The sequence below is a fragment of the Natator depressus genome, chromosome 5, assembly GCF_965152275.1.
Source record: "Natator depressus isolate rNatDep1 chromosome 5, rNatDep2.hap1, whole genome shotgun sequence".
NCBI classification, from domain to species: domain Eukaryota; kingdom Metazoa; phylum Chordata; order Testudines; family Cheloniidae; genus Natator; species Natator depressus.
Window position 1 is genome coordinate 60,476,167 of NC_134238.1, and position 15,405 is coordinate 60,491,571.

The following is a 15,405-nucleotide window of genomic DNA, read 5'->3' on the forward strand; positions in this document are numbered from 1 at the left end:
AGCCAAGTCCCTACCGCAGTACTTCACCCTCATCAACCAGCCTGGGTTCTTATTCCCTTACCAGTACTGTGAGTTCTCAACACAAAATTTCCTCAAGACAAAAGTTTTCAGTAGGCCCTCCCCACACCTTTTTTTTGGGGCGGGGTGCGAGGGGGGGGTGCTTTTTACCAGGGAAGGGAAGGAAGCACAGTTGTGGAAACTGTTAAGGAAAAGTTAGTATATGTGACTTCATTTTGGTTTGGGGCCCACCATTGTCTAAAAGCAAGCACATCATGCACCAGGAGGAGTGTTCCTTAGATACTGCATTCCTGTGAAAACCCTCCCCCTTGTTTCCTGTCTCGACTCCCGGTTTCTGTTCTTTGTCCGTACCTAACTCCCTGTCCTGGCCTTGTGTTGTGGGCCTCCCATCCTGATAAGAAAGGTTACTGATGCATTGCTTTAGGACCATGTTGTGTAGTTGAAGTAATAGTTTAGCACGGGGAATGTACCTAGCAGGGAGAGGTGGTAGATAAGGAAAGGGTTTATCTATTGGCTAAGGTTTCCGATGCACGAGGGCAACATGCTTTGCTAAAAGGTATATAATCTATAACCTGCATTCGGGGTCCCCTTCTGACTAGCAGGGGGGCACCATGCTTGAGCATAATAAACTTAATATCTTTGGGAACTCTGCAGTTGTGGACTTTGTTCGTGTGCTTCAGCCTAGACTTGAACTGCGCGTGACCTATCAGGTATAATTCGCAACAGTTCTTGGCGACCCAGATGGACTCTAGGCTTGCCCCGACGAGCGATACCGCACTCCTCCTCTCGCACAGTTCCAGCCGGCACAGGGTGAGTTCACCTTTGAGAACTCCGAGGAGCGGGAGTGTGGGCCGTCGCATAGGCGATAAGGTGGCACATTTGGTGTCCTTTTGGTAGCCCATTATGGGTTCTGGGCAGAGTGTAAGTAAGGGGACCCCTTTGGCTGAAATTCTCGAGAATTGGAGGAATATTTCTGGCACCCATGGGTTAGGTAAAAAGAAAGCTGTAATCTTGTGCAAGGTTGTGTGGCCAGCACTAACAACTCAAACACCTCTCGAATGGCCACCGGATGGGTCCTTTGCTGGGGAAAAATTAACAGCACTTAGGAAAAGGCTGGAGGACAAAGCTCCAGCCCAGATGGATTATTGGTATGAATGGGACAACTGGGCTTATGCGCGTGCGAAAGGACGTCCTCTTTCCTCCTCCTTTTCTTATTTATCTCAGGGGTCTCCAGCCCCGCTCTGTGCTATGCCTGCTTCTGCCCCTCCTCCGGCTTCCAATCGGCTTTCTGACTTATGCCCGTCACCTCCTTGCTTGCCACCGCCCCAACCCGTACAGGCCCACTATTGACCCGCCAGTTGCTCTGCAAGCTCCGCTCGTTCAACAACCCCTTGTTAGCCATGGTACGGACGGTGGTGAACAGACCGTCTTCCCCCATGTTCACCGCTCCTTCGGCCCAGGCGATTTAGTAATATGGCAACAGCAGATGCCCCGCCTGTGTGACGACCCAGAGAAGGTTCTGCAAACCATTTGGTCTGTATTTACTGCGTTCAGTCCTACATGGGGAGATGTTCAGGTAATCCTGGACACACTTTATCCCCCTGATGAGAAATATTCCATTCTGGATGCCAATCGGCGCTGGGCAGGGGAGAATAATACCCGGACTCCTTGGCCCCTGACTGATCCCGATTGGAATCCCAATATGACTGACCAAATGGGCTTTTTAAAGGCTGGTAAAAACAGCCTTTTGGAGGCTATACGCAAAGCTGGTAGTAAAACGGCTAATTGGTCTAAAATTTGTGAATGCCAGCAGGAGCTTAATGAGCACCCCTCTGCTTTTTGGCTTGGTTGTCCAAACAGGTTCGCGTATATGGGGGCGGTATAAACCCTGAGGCAGAGGAAAACCGTCCTATGATGGTTTCCTTTGATGTCGATTAAGCAACATCAGATATAAAAAAGTATTTCTCTAAACATGTTCCTGACTGGCTGGGAAAGCCCTTACATGAAGTAGTGCGCCTGACCACTTTTGTGTTCATTAGTAGAGATGAGGAAAAGGCAAAAGAAAAGCGTAAACAGAAGAAGGAAGAGGTTAGTATGCTGGCAGCAGCATTGCAGGTACCCTTTGGCAACCAGCCCTGGCAGGGTAGGGACGGTTCAGGAGGGAGGGGTCGTGGGCGAGGAACGGGTCGGGGAGGAGCATGGAACGGGGAAGGAATGGGAATTGCAACTACTGCAAACAACCGGGACATTGGAAAAGAGAGTGCCCCCTGCTTCCCCGAGGGGCTCCTTGGAAAAGTCAGGTAGAGACTAATTCTTCCTTTCCCCCTAACGCTCCCCAGGACCTTGTTGACCCCCAGTGACTAGAGGCGGAGATTTTGGGAACCTTGGAGAGTTGGAATGGGATTTGGGGTTACAGTCGCAAATTTATCTAAAAATTGGGGAACAGCTTGTGCCTTTTTTAGTAGATACCGGTGCCACCCTCTCCACTTTAACTTTAGTTCCGGGCTCTCTTTCCGATACCAAAGTTTGGGTGCAGGGTATAGAGGGCAATCCGTGCCCAGCTCCCCTATCCTACCCTGTCCCTTTTGAGCTTGGTTCTTTAAAGTTGTCACATAGATTTGTTGTAATGCCAGAGGGCCCCGCAAACCTTCTCAGGGGGGATGTGCTGAGCAAACTGGGGGCACACATATATTGCGTCCCCGAGGGGCTCTGCATGTCCGTCCCGGACTCGGCTGTTGCTTCTCTTATGGCATCGGTTACCCCTGTTCCTGATGTCCTCTCTGAATTGTCCAGTGTTCCACACAGTTTGTGGAGCACAACTTCTACCGATGTAGGCCTTCTTAAATCAGCCGTTCCAGTTAGTCTGGAAACAAGGGACGGACCGCCTCCCTCCGTAAAACAATACCCCTTGCCGAGGAAGGCGGAAGAGGGCATTTCAGTTCTTATTGACAGCTATTTGATTCAGGGGGTTCTAGTCCCCTGCAGTTCGCCCTGTAATTCTCCCATTCTTCCTTTAAGGAAGCCTAAACTGGGACCGGATGGGCGTCCAGTCTATCAGTTTGTTCAGGATTTATGGACTATAAATGGTTATGTTATAGCCCCCCATCCAGTTGTCCCTGATCTGAGCACCATTCTAACACTGATTCCCCAGTTGGCCACTTGTTTTACTGTCGTAGATTTGTGTGCGGCATTTTTCAGTATCCCTTTGCACGCCGATTCTCAATATTTGTTCGTGTTCACCTGGAAGGGCCAGCAGCTAACGTGGACGCATCTTCCCCAAAGGTTTTCAGGATCCCCCACTATTTTTTCCCGGATTCTCACCGAGGATTTAAAAGATATTGTCTTGCCTAGTTCGTCTGTCCTAGTTCAATATGTGGATGATTTGTTAATTGCTGCCTCTGATTATAATGCATGTTTAATTGACTCTGTTGTTTTGCTTACTGCCCTAGCCAATAAGGGTCATCATGCATCTCCATCCAAATTGCAGCTGTTTAAAGATCAGGTAATTTATTTAGGCTTTGTGATTCGGCCCGGAGAGCATTTGCTCTCTCCTGACAGGGTGCAGGCAATTTGGGATTGCCCGCGCCCGGTTACAAAAAAGCAGTTACGGGCTTTCCTGGGGGCTGCGGGGTTCTGTCAACCCTGGATAGTGGCCTTTGGGGAACTGGTCAAACCCCTAGTCCAGGCCACCACAACATCAACCCCCGATCCTGTCTCCTGGACCCTGGAAATGGAAGCCGCTTTTGAATCCACCAAGAAGGCTCTGATCTCTGTGCCCGCCTTGGGATTCCCGGATTACGGTAAACCATTTTCTCTTTTCACTCACGAACACCAGGGGGTGGCCAGCGGCGTCCTTTTGCAATACCTGGGGGATCGCCCACGCTCCACAGCCTATTACTCAGTGCAGCTGGACCCTTTCCTTCGGGGCTCTGTCTCCTGTGTACGATCCAGTGCCGCTGTCATGGTTGAACAGTCACGACCTATTGTTTTGGGGCACCCTCTGACTGTCTGGGTCCCTCACGAGGTTGAGGTTCTCTTAAAACAACATTTTACACAGGCATTGTCTCCACAGCGGGCTCCTAAATATCAACTAATCCTGTTGGCTGCTGACAACTTTACTTTACGTCGCTGCAAGTCCTCAATCCAGCCACGATGCTACCCATCCCAGAGGACAGTACCCCTCACCATGTATGTATGGATGTCATCGCGCAGGATGGTAAGCCTTGCCCGGATTTAGCTGACTCCCCTTTAACCAAGCCCGATTTACTCCTTTTCACCAATGGGTCCTCGTACTATTTAGATGGCCACCGGGTCTCGGGCTATTCAGTTACCTCTCAGGCAGACATTATTGAGGTTGCCCCCTACCACCTTCCTTCAGCGCCCAGGGTGCAGTTATATGCACTTACCAGGGCTTGTTTGTTGTATTCGGGAAGGACTGTTACTATTTACACGGACTCTAAGTACGCTTTTGGTGTTTGTCATGCTACGGGCCAGCTCTGGAAACAACGAGGATTTTTAACCTCCTCAGGCACAAAAATCACTAATGTCCCTCTAATTTCTGCCCTTTTGGATGCCATTCAGGCCCCTCGCCAGGTGGCGGTGGTTCACTGTTATGCGCATAGGCAGCCTAACACTTTTGTATCCCAGGGCAAAGCATTAGCTGACTCAGCCACGAAGGCTGCAGCTCTACAGCCCCTCCTGGTTTCGTCTTCCCTCCCCCTGGATACGCCCTTCCCGCCTGCTGACTGGACGCTGTTGTATGCTGACGTATCCTCGGAGGAGCTTCGAGACTGGAAACGCTGGGAAGGATCTGAGGGCCCTGATTAGGTTTGGCAAATCGGGAACAAACCTATTCTCCCCCGTCGTTATCTACTCCCTTATCCATGCTGCTTATTCTACCTTATTCTCCCCCTTATCCGTTATCTACACTGCTTATTATTTTCATTCCTTGGGTCACGCTGGTATCTAGGGCACAGCAGCTGCTATACTAAAATCTTGGGCGGCACCCCATGTTTATCCAGTGGTGAAGCGGGCTCTCGGCTCCTGCCCTACTTGCCTGGCCTTCTCTGCTAAGACTCTGCTCGATGCCGACTCGAAGGGGGGAGACCCTGGGCAAACTTCCCGTTTCAACGCTTGCAGATGGACTATGCAGAAATGCCTAAAAGCTCAGGGTTTCACCACCTCCTTGTCATAGTGGATCAACTTTCCGGATGGCCTGAAGCAATACCAACCAGAAAGGCAGACGCAAGATCTGTGGTAAAGTTTTTAATGAAAGACATTGTACCCAGGTTTGGTGTCCATGAAGTCGTTGATTCAGATCAGGGCTCACACTTTACTGCAAAGATTTTGGAGGAATTGTACCGGTGCTTGGGGATTATCCGACAATTACATACTCCATACCACCCCCAGTCTGCAGGTCAGGTGGAACGCATGAACTGAACAATAAAGACAATGGTAGCGAAGTTCTGTAAGGAGACTGGACTTAAGTGGCCAGATGCCTTGCCTATAGTCTTATGGCACATAAGATGAACCCCAGGTGTGCCCCTAGGCCTGTCCCTGTTTGAGGTGTTGTTTGGGAGACCAGCTTTAGTCCCGGGAACTTATGTTCCTGCACATGCTAGCCTCTTGGATGGAGATGAAACTTTGGCCAGATATGTTGCCAGACTGCAAAAGGGGCTGACTGACAACCAGTCTGAAGCGCAATTGTTTCAAACCGCACCCTTAGGGTTACAGGTTCATTCTTTTAACCCAGGGGACTGGGTAATGGTAAAAAAGATCCCCCGCACCAACTCCCTGGAACCCCAGTGGGAGGGGCTGTACCAGGTTCTGTTATGTACTTATTCTGCTTTAAAAGTTGCAGGTAAAGGTTCCTGGATCCATCATAGCTACGTTAAGTTGGTGCTGGGACCCCCACCTGACCTTGACAAGCCATCGGACGAGCCACTTCACGAATGAACGCCACTACCAACCCATGGACTGAGCTTTCCAGCTATTGGGACCTTTACAGCCCACCAGGACTTCTTGTGTTCCTGTTTATTGGACTTACATTGGTGGTGGTGTTTTTTGTATGGTACAGAGGAGGATGCCGACATTGGTATGGTTTGCCTAGGGGGTCCTCTTCCTATTCCCAAGTCCAGTACAAGGATGGGAGGGCAATAGCTTCTTGAATTTAACCCATGCTATAAAACAGGGTGTGAATTGAACGCAGTGTTGGATTTGTATTCATACCTCCACATATTTGGGTCAGGGGGTCCCATTGGTAGGGGTACCTATCCCTCTTAATCGAACACTCCAAGCTAAGCTATGGGCAACTACATTTAACTGGAACGTTACAATCCAAAGATGGTCTATTGATATGGTGGCCCAGGGGAATTATGCTTTATGTGTGTCATGACGTAAGGGCATGGAAAATAGTTTTTGTGGGGTGCAAGGACACCACCCAGATCAGCTCTGGTGTGGCAGGCCCCTCCACTTACTCCGAGGCCCCCTGGCCAGTCCCTGAGGGGTCTTGCTGGTATTGGTTATGCAATCACACAGCTTATAAGGTTCTTCCGGCAGGATGGTGTGGTACATGTACCTTAGGGGCTATAGTACCCTCCGTGACAGTACACCAGACCCTGACCCAGGGAGAGATCCACAATCTAGTATGGAGAAACCAACAAAGTATTCCTTTAAACCCTCTTTCACAACGGCCCACAGGCTTTCACTCCTTTGTGCGTTGGTTTCTGCCATGGCTAGGAGTAACTAGAAAAAGCTATAGTTAACATTTCAGCTGCTTTGGAATTAATGGCAAATGCTACTGCAGACGCCTTATCTGCCCTTCAAACTGAAGTAACTCAGTTATCCCAAACTACATTGCAAAACCGCCTAGCGCTGGACTATCTCCTCACAAACCAGGGTGGGGTTTGTGCTCTGGTTAACTCAAGCTGTTGTGTATTTGTAAATCAGCACCACAGGGTGGAAATTGACATCCACATCCTCATGCAGCAGGCAGCCCTTTTCCACCACATCAGCCTCGACAATACCAGTGCTGGATTCCAGGAGGTCTGGAACTGGCTCACCTCATGGCTACCGGATGTGGGTGCTTAGGGACGGCGTATTTTGTATTTAATTCTTTTGGCTGTTATTGCTTTTGTGTTGTTATTTTTTGTATGCCTACAATGTTGTAGTATGTGCTATTGGCAACTGCTAACCCTGCATCACAGTTACTCAGCCCCGATATAGCTTACTGATGTACAAAAGAAAAGGGGGGACTGTTAAGGAAAAGTTAGTATATGTGACTCCAATTTGGTTTGGGGCCCACCATTGTCTAAAAGCAAGCACATCATGCACCAGGAGGAGTGTTCCTTAGATACTGCATTCCTGTGAAAACCCTCCCCCTTGTTTCCTGTCTCGACTCCCGGTTTCTGTTCTTTGTCTGTTCCTAACTCCCTGCCTCCTGGCCTTGTGATGTGAGCCTCCCATCCTGATAAGAAAGGTTACTGATGCATTGCTTTAGGTCCATGTTGTGTAACTGAAGTAATAGTTTAGCATGGGGAATGTATCTAGCAGGGAGAGGTGGTAGATAAGGAAAGGGTTTGTCTATTAGCTAAGGTTTCCGATGCACGAGGGTAACATGCTTTGCTAAAAAGGTACATAATCTTTGTATAACTTGCATTCGGGGTCCCCTTCTGACTAGCAGGGGGGCACCACGCTTGAACGTAATAAACTTAATATCTTTCAAGTTATTTCCATTTAAAGACCCAACACAGTTTACAGGCAGGCTGCACCTCCCCCAGAAAATTACACTTCCCCATGTAGCATTCCTTTCCTATCCAGCTGCACCCATTCTGAACTAGCTGAGCTGCAGCTATCTGCCTGTAGCTGTATGTTGTAATAAGGGCAGCACAGCAGAGAATATTGTTTTCTCAACCCTTGTTAAGAGACTTGTCAGGGTTACCAGAGGGTCATATGCTTGGCAGATGGCTGGGGTCAGTATGCACTGACTCCAGCAGCTACTTTCAAACAGGGTTCCAGGATCCCATTTGGCCCTAAGCATCAACATCCTACACTTCCCCCTATATGGCTTCAGCTTAATACATGGTCAAAGTGGAAAACAGCTAAAGTTCTCTACACTACTAAGGAAGAGTTGAGTTGCTGGATAACTATCCTGAAGGGTGGGGGAGGGGCCGAGAGAGTAATGTGCGCGGAAGGGAGACAGCAGGAGTATAATAAGGCTTGAGCAGTACAAAGAATGTTTGTATTGGTAAACGGGTAAACACACCTCATTAGTGCAAACATTTTATTCCTTTAGGCAAAGTCCAACCATTTTCTGGGTTTGTTCCCAGGGCTAGACAGGATGAAGGGATATAACATATTGCACCACTATTACCATCACCAAAAGAACAGATGCCCAATATCCACATCTCTTGTAGATTTAGAAGGAAATCAGATGGCAACAGGAAAGTCACTGTTAAGGCTCCGGTGGCAGGGTGATGCAGTCACAAATTCCAGTCATTTTTGGCCTGAAATTAGAAATGATATAAGTAGAGATTACAGGTTCTTTTTGGAAGAGGCCAAAAGAATACATGCCTAGAAGAGCTCTTAGATTTGATTTAAGAAGTCTAGTTACATTAGTGACATAAGTACTGCAGGATACTCCATGGAAGCGTAGCCGTCTTTGACTAAGAGATCTATTGCTCAAATCGTTAAGGAAAAAAAACCAGTAGGGATTTTTCAGAATGAAGAGTTCAGGCAGATTGAGGATATGACTGGCTGACATAGTCCAGAGTGCAGCTTGTCAGGAATTTTCATGAACAGCTTGTCGGAAGAGGCTGATTTGTTGAAACCAAAACTTTTTCATGGAAATGTATCAGTTTTGACAAGACATGCCTCAGTTCCATGATGAAATTTCTGGTCAAAAGAAAAGAGACCAGAATAACCAATAGCCCATTGGTTATTAGGGAGCTTACTTGGAAAGAGGGAAAACCAGATTCAAGTCCTGCCTAATTCTGAGCAGGGACTTGAATCTGGTTCTCCCACATCCCTGGGCTATTGGCTATTCTGGGATGGTCTCTCCTCCTCCCCCCCCGCCCCCGCCTCACCTCCCCCCCTTTTTTGTTGGAGATATAAAAATCAAGTGTCAAAACTTCAACATTTTTCATTAAGTGGAATACTTGTTTTTTTGGCCAGCCCTAGTTCAGAGCAAGATAATTGCTTTCCTATCAGAGGGTAGAGAGTGTTGTAATGTGGCAAGAACATATGAAATTTCAAGAAAGCAGGAAAGATAGCTGACCACATACTGGATAGTTTCACATATGGAAAGTGCATATTTAGCAGAGGGTTATTTAGAGGCGCTGCATCTAAGTTACCAATATTTGGGCAGTAAGCAGGGTATTGCATGAACATTAAGTTTACAGTAAAGTAAGGAGTGTTATTTCTATTCATCTGCTGGCCGAGATGCCATCCACTGAGCTCCATGAAGCACCAAAGACAAAGAAAGACTGAGTTTAATGAGTAGTTTAGTTAGTGGGAACAGAAAACAGATCCAAGTTTAAATATTTGCATTACTTATATTTGCGTAGCAGCACTCCCAGTGACTCAAGTCACTGTGCCAATGCTAGTGATGCCAGTACGGTACTGGGATTTCAGTTCTAATAAGGTGGATTCCCAGCGCTCTGTCCCATCCCTTTTAAAAAGTGCTAGATAATACACAGCTCATGCTCACGCTCTCCTAGCAACAGTCACCGTGACTACGTTGTGCTGCACCGGCTAGCATAGTGCTTTCTCCAGTCTGCAACCCTTGGGGGGTGGTTCTTGTTTCAGCAGCAGCAGATCTGGTGCTTTGTAAATCTAGATATATAGGAAGTTCTGCACTAGGGTGGCTACCTCACATTTTCATAGGTTTGATATTATGCTGAGTTTCTATAAAACCCATCAATGCTTTACCCACCCTTTATCTTCCTACCCCCCAGTCAAGTGTGGCAAGTTAGGAAAGACCACTTAATACTCCCCCCACAGGATTAGACTAAAATGAAGATCAATCCCTGCCCATACATGTTAGAGCCCCAAGATAAATAGCCATCTCTTAAAGGCCTTTTCATCCATAGGTGATGAAGCACTTTATAGAGGTGGTAAGTGTTGTGTCCATTCTATAGATGGGGAAATGGAGGCACAAAGAGGTGAAGTGACTTGGCTAAGGTCATTCAGCAGATCCCTGGTCCAGCCAGGACTAGAACCCAGGTTTTCCAAGTCCCACTCTAGTACCCTGTCCACAGGATCACAAAGCTTTCCACTGACTTAATACTCCCATGTAGTTTTTCTGGTATTATGACAGACATCCTTCCAGCTAACTAAGCAATGCTGCCCGATTCATTTCCACAACCTTCTGCCTCTAGTTTCTGATATGAGACCAATATGAATCCCTTATAGATTTAATCCATCCCTGGCTATATAACATCCAAAGACCACTGGTGAGCGTGTTGCAGGTCCCCTTCTCTACTCAATCCATGGAGGATACAAGTCTGTTACAGCCCCAGCTAGACAGCCTTGACTATTTAACTTAAGTTGTATCAGCTCGTGCTTATAGCTCTGTAGGTCCCTGGTTCCAATTCCCTCCACGTATCAATCAAAATGGTGACCACCACACTTCTATTACTACACAACACTGTCTTTTGGTTCTGTTTGTACAGCCCTAGCACAATGGGATCCTGGCCCATGACTAGGGTTCCAAGGCACTGGGAATACAGACAGTATCATTTTAAAAAGTAGTGCCATCAGGTAACAAATATGGTAAATTAACAGACTGTGGGAACTTGCAATGGATCTCTTAGAGCCCACATGATGATACCATGGCCCCATCTTCTCCATGGTTGTCAGTCAGGCTACATCTCTCTCTACTCCAAAAGGAGCTTCTGCCCTGTGATGTAAAGAGTCTATTAGCTGCAGTAGTTTTCAGCAACCTATATCCTACACAGACCAGCTAGGAAAGGGTAAAACAGTCAAACACTTGGGCAAGTGCAACATTCTCTCCGGTAGGGTAGTCAATTGGTAGGCAAGCTGTTGCAAGTAGAAAGAAACCATGAGCGGACCTGGGAATCAAACGCTGGTCAACTGCGTCACAGCACTCACCATTATGATACTGAGTCAGGCATAAGCATTAAAACAAAACCCCAACCACCACAAGAGTGCTTCTGTTTTTAACCTGAGAAACACAACGCTCCACCATTCTGCAGGAATGAATCTTCTTGAAATATATTTGGATATGGGCAACGGTGGTGACATCATGTATTCACCTGGATCTGAAATAAGAGCTACCAATAACGTATCCTTGTGTGGTTCTGCATCCTCCTTATCCCTGCAAGCAGAGCGGGCTTTGTATTATCCTCCACTAATCTTTCACAAAACAACTAGCAGGACATTTGCTTTTGTGTTACAGAGTGAAACTGATGGTGTCCTGATTTTGTTTCCCTGGAAAGGTGCAGTAAGCACAATACCAGTTACAGCTGAGTCAGAAGTAGCATTGATCTACCTGATGACATTCAAATTTCTTCTCTGATACAGGAACTGGTTCCTGGTGGTTCGAGTATGTTCCCCCTCACTTACCTTCATGTTACTATAGAGCACCAATTTGCGTTAGCTTTTGAGAGAGTTTTCCTTGCTCTTCTAAAGCAACCAGATCAGAATATCCACCAATGCAGACTTCTCCAATATACACACGGGGGACCTAGACGTGCACACAAATTACATTTGTTAGTCAGTGGAGAGGAAAAACAAGCTGTACAGCAGGATCTCTGAAGACATTAGGGCCCAGATTCACAATGTTACTTACATGTTACAAAGCCTAATCCCTAGATGCTCTGCCACCCAGTGGAATTCACAACCCTGCATTAGGTGCCATCAATTTTATGGCGAGAACAGGAGTACTTGTGGCACCTTAGAGACTAACAAATTTATTAGAGCATAAGCTTTCGTGAGCTACAGCTCATTCGATGAAGTGAGCTGTAGCTCATGAAAGCTTATGCTCTAATAAATTTGTTAGTCTCTAAGGTGCCACAAATACTCCTGTTCTTTTTGTGGATACAGACTAACACGGCTGCTACTCTGAAACCTGTCATTATATATGGAGAGAGGTAGGCATCACAAGTTGAGCAGGGGCCATCTAAGTTAGCCAGGAGTGAACTTCAGAGGAAAGGGGTGGAGCTGAGGCTATTGGCTATTCTGCTCTGTTATCTTGTGAGAAAGATCTGACCTAGTTAGGCACCTCACTCCAGGAGAGGGTTCACAGCTGAAAATCCCCCCCCCCCCCCAGGAAGCATCTCCCTCTGGCTGGTCAGTCCAGGCACCTAGGCTGGCTTCTTATCAGAATCCTTTCCTTAGGCACCTAACTCTTCCCATGTATTGTATGGAATGCCTGGGACCCGAACTTGGGGCTGTAAATTCCACTGAGCTACAGGAATCCTAGGATGTAGGTGTTGCAACACCTAACTTGCCTTTGTTAATCTAGCCCGAAGCTCTTAACTGGACCTTTGCCAAACCTCAAGAGGTTTGGTTTTAGGACTACAAAAAAGAGTCAGGGTTGGGGAGAAGTGTGTCATCATTGACTCTACTTGCCCATCCCTATGAGATATCTGCAGATAGACAACTCAAAGGCAAATCTCTATGCCTGTCCAAGTGATTTTGACAACAAAATCTATTTTGTGTTCAAAACAAAACTACATTTCCTGTGTAAAGCCTGAGTCAAATTATTTTTAACTTACTAGAACAGGCTGGTCTGCTACTATGCAAGTTGTTATCTGGGAGGAAATCTGTTTACCAATCCTTGTGCAACTTTGTGAAATATAAAACTGAAGGGTCACAAGTGAGACTTGCATAACAATAAGAAAAGGAGTACTTGTGGCACCTTAGAGACTAACCAATTTATTTGAGCATAAGCTTTCGTGAGTAGCTCACGAAAGCTTATGCTCAAATAAATTGGTTAGTCTCTAAAGTGCCACAAGTCCTCCTTTTCTTTTTGCGAATACAGACTAACACGGCTGCTACTCTGAAACCTTGCATAACAATGTGTGTCCTCCGTGCTGCAAATGAGGAAGTTGCTTCATAAGTAGTTGGGAAAACCTTCCACCAGGGGAATCCAATTGCTTCACAAGTATTATGACTCACAATGAGGGCATTTTGAAGTAGATAATATTATAGCTACTTTACTGCTACATAAAGTGGGGCAATTCAGATACCGCTCTGCCTAAAGCTATATATATATATATATATATATATATATAGAAGGAGTAGCAGAGCTGAGTCTAAAGCCCAAGACTTCTAGTCCTATGCTCAAACTACTAGACCATACTGTCACTTTGCTTGTGTTGTGAAAGGTTCTCTTGTGTACAGGTTTTCCATGGTGCTTATCACCATAGTGTCTATGTACATTAAGATTCCATGCCACTCTTACAGTACAAGTGACAGGGCAAGAACAGTGTGTTCAGAGTGAGTTAATATTAGGCTTATTATGGATTGTGCCGAGCCTGCTGTGAAACTGGGGGAGCGTATCCACCATCTTCCATTTAGGATAGTTATAAGAAGCCGTTAAGCTCATTTATATTACCAGATAGCTGACACAACAGGACCACCACCCCAAACACATGCACTTAGCAAGGTTTGAGTAGGTTTCAGAGTAGAAGCTGAACTGTAAGGGTCAAAGGGTATCCCTGATGAATTGTACAGCAAATGCAGGGGCCAGAGCATTGACTGGATCGGAGCTGTGTTCATCTGGGTGTCTGACAGAAACAGCAGAAAGACTGGAAAAGCTGACAGAAGGCAGCAAGGAAAGCCAGACACAAAACACAGCCACAGAAGCACAGACAGCATGGCCCAGAGAAAAAGCCAACAGAGCTTGTTGACCCAGTACTGGCTGAAATAGACTTGGAGCTAGCAGTAGATAACCATATCTGGGAGTGTTCAGGGAAACAAAGTCTTTGTAAATAAACAGGGATTGCATTGAACAAATAGCTGATTCCATCATCCATGTGTCCTCCCAACAGAAACAATCCAAGGGATCACAACTTTTGGCTGTTTGGATCAATCAGGTTAATTGTATCTATGATGCTGTAGACATAACAATGAGCACCTTCCAAATACATAGAAAGCCAGTAGGGAAGCTGAAAGGTTTCTATAAAATGTATCACACATCTTAATTAAACTAGTTACACAATAGCTCTGGAACAGAGCAAGACCCACAGAGAGGAGCATGGTGAACCAAAGAGATCTAAAATACTACAGCACACAAGACAGAAATACTGCAGTTACTCTGAACATGGGAAGCCATTTTACAAGAGAACAAACAAAAGACACCACAAAGAACATTAAAAACCAATTAAACAGGATTGGGAGAAAAAAAGCCTTAGGCTGTATTTTATTTTCCCTTCTATTCCACCTAGCTAGACTGCAAATTCCTCAAGGGAGGGACCTGCCCTCTGTGCCTGCAGAGCACCTAGCACACTGTTGTACACTACATAAATGAGAAAACTGTGACCACGATTAAGCAACTATCAAATATGAATAATTGAAAAACTTACTGTTCTTGCCCCTGTTGTCTGCTGGAAATAATCCTGAATGCCATCCATATCATCTTGGGTGGTGATGTCAATCAATTCTAGGTGGCCTTTCTTGAAGGAATATTTGTTGAGTAGTTTAATTGCATTACGGCAGTAAGGACAGGTTGGCTTTATAAAAACAGCCACTTTATCAGGTTTGATTTTGCTCTGCACAAACTCCTGAGTCATGTTTACAGTATTGCTTTCTAACACAAGGAGGAGTCAGGCAGCTCTATCCTTCAAGCAGAACAGAAACAGTAATAGCTAAAGCAGCAAGTGATTGTAGTTTTTGTAAGCTGCAAACTGCCTTCCTTATAGGGCCCCCACCCTGTAGGAGGAGTTTTCCTTCACTCAGTCTTGGATGTTAAAGAGATAATGAACCAAGCTTCTGGGCACTATTTTAGCAATTCCATGGTTGCAAACAGATGAATGGTTTTCAAATGTGAAGCAATTTGCCCATCAGCTGTTATTTCAGCATCTCTGAGTTGTGATATGAGAAAATTTATACAAATGGGCTGCTCTGCAATGTTTCCTTATTAACTAATGCATGCAAAAAGGGTTAAACCTTAAGCCTTGCCTCTCTCTCCAGACTTGAGTTTGTGTGGTGGCTTGCCTGCTGCTGGTTTCAGCTGTACGGAAGGGTGGATATCTCTCTAATGCAGTTTTTCTCAACCTTTTTGTGCTGGTGACCCACTTTGGACTTCCCCCCCACTAAGGAAAATTGTAATTCTGTACCTTATGTTTGGGGCTTCACCCTCTTGGTGCTCAGGACTTCAGTCCTGTGCAGCTTGGGCCTTCAGCCCTGCAGGGTGCGGGGTTT

At 46.2% G+C, this 15,405-nt stretch overlaps 1 protein-coding gene across 1 annotated transcript; it reads right to left on the reverse strand.

Annotated features, from left to right (window-relative positions):
• Window positions 1-8,307: 8,307 nt before the first annotated feature.
• GLRX (glutaredoxin) lies at window positions 8,308-15,042 on the reverse strand. Its single transcript, XM_074954007.1, has 3 exons — window positions 14,568-15,042; window positions 11,602-11,722; window positions 8,308-8,522 (listed from the first exon to the last, which is right to left on the reverse strand). The coding sequence occupies exons 1-2, from the start codon at window positions 14,772-14,774 to the stop codon at window positions 11,612-11,614; spliced, it is 318 nt and encodes a 105-aa protein (XP_074810108.1). The 5' UTR covers window positions 14,775-15,042; the 3' UTR covers window positions 8,308-8,522; window positions 11,602-11,611.
• Between the last annotated feature and the right edge of the window lie 363 nt (window positions 15,043-15,405).

Coding starts and splice junctions, on each gene's coding strand:
- GLRX (XM_074954007.1), bottom strand. CDS start 14,774: ATGACTCAGGAGTTTGTGCAGAGCAAAATCAAACCTGATAAAGTGGCT. Junction 11,723..14,567: donor AGACAACAGGGGCAAGAACA/GTAAGTTTTTCA, acceptor GTGCACGTCTAG/GTCCCCCGTGTGTATATTGG.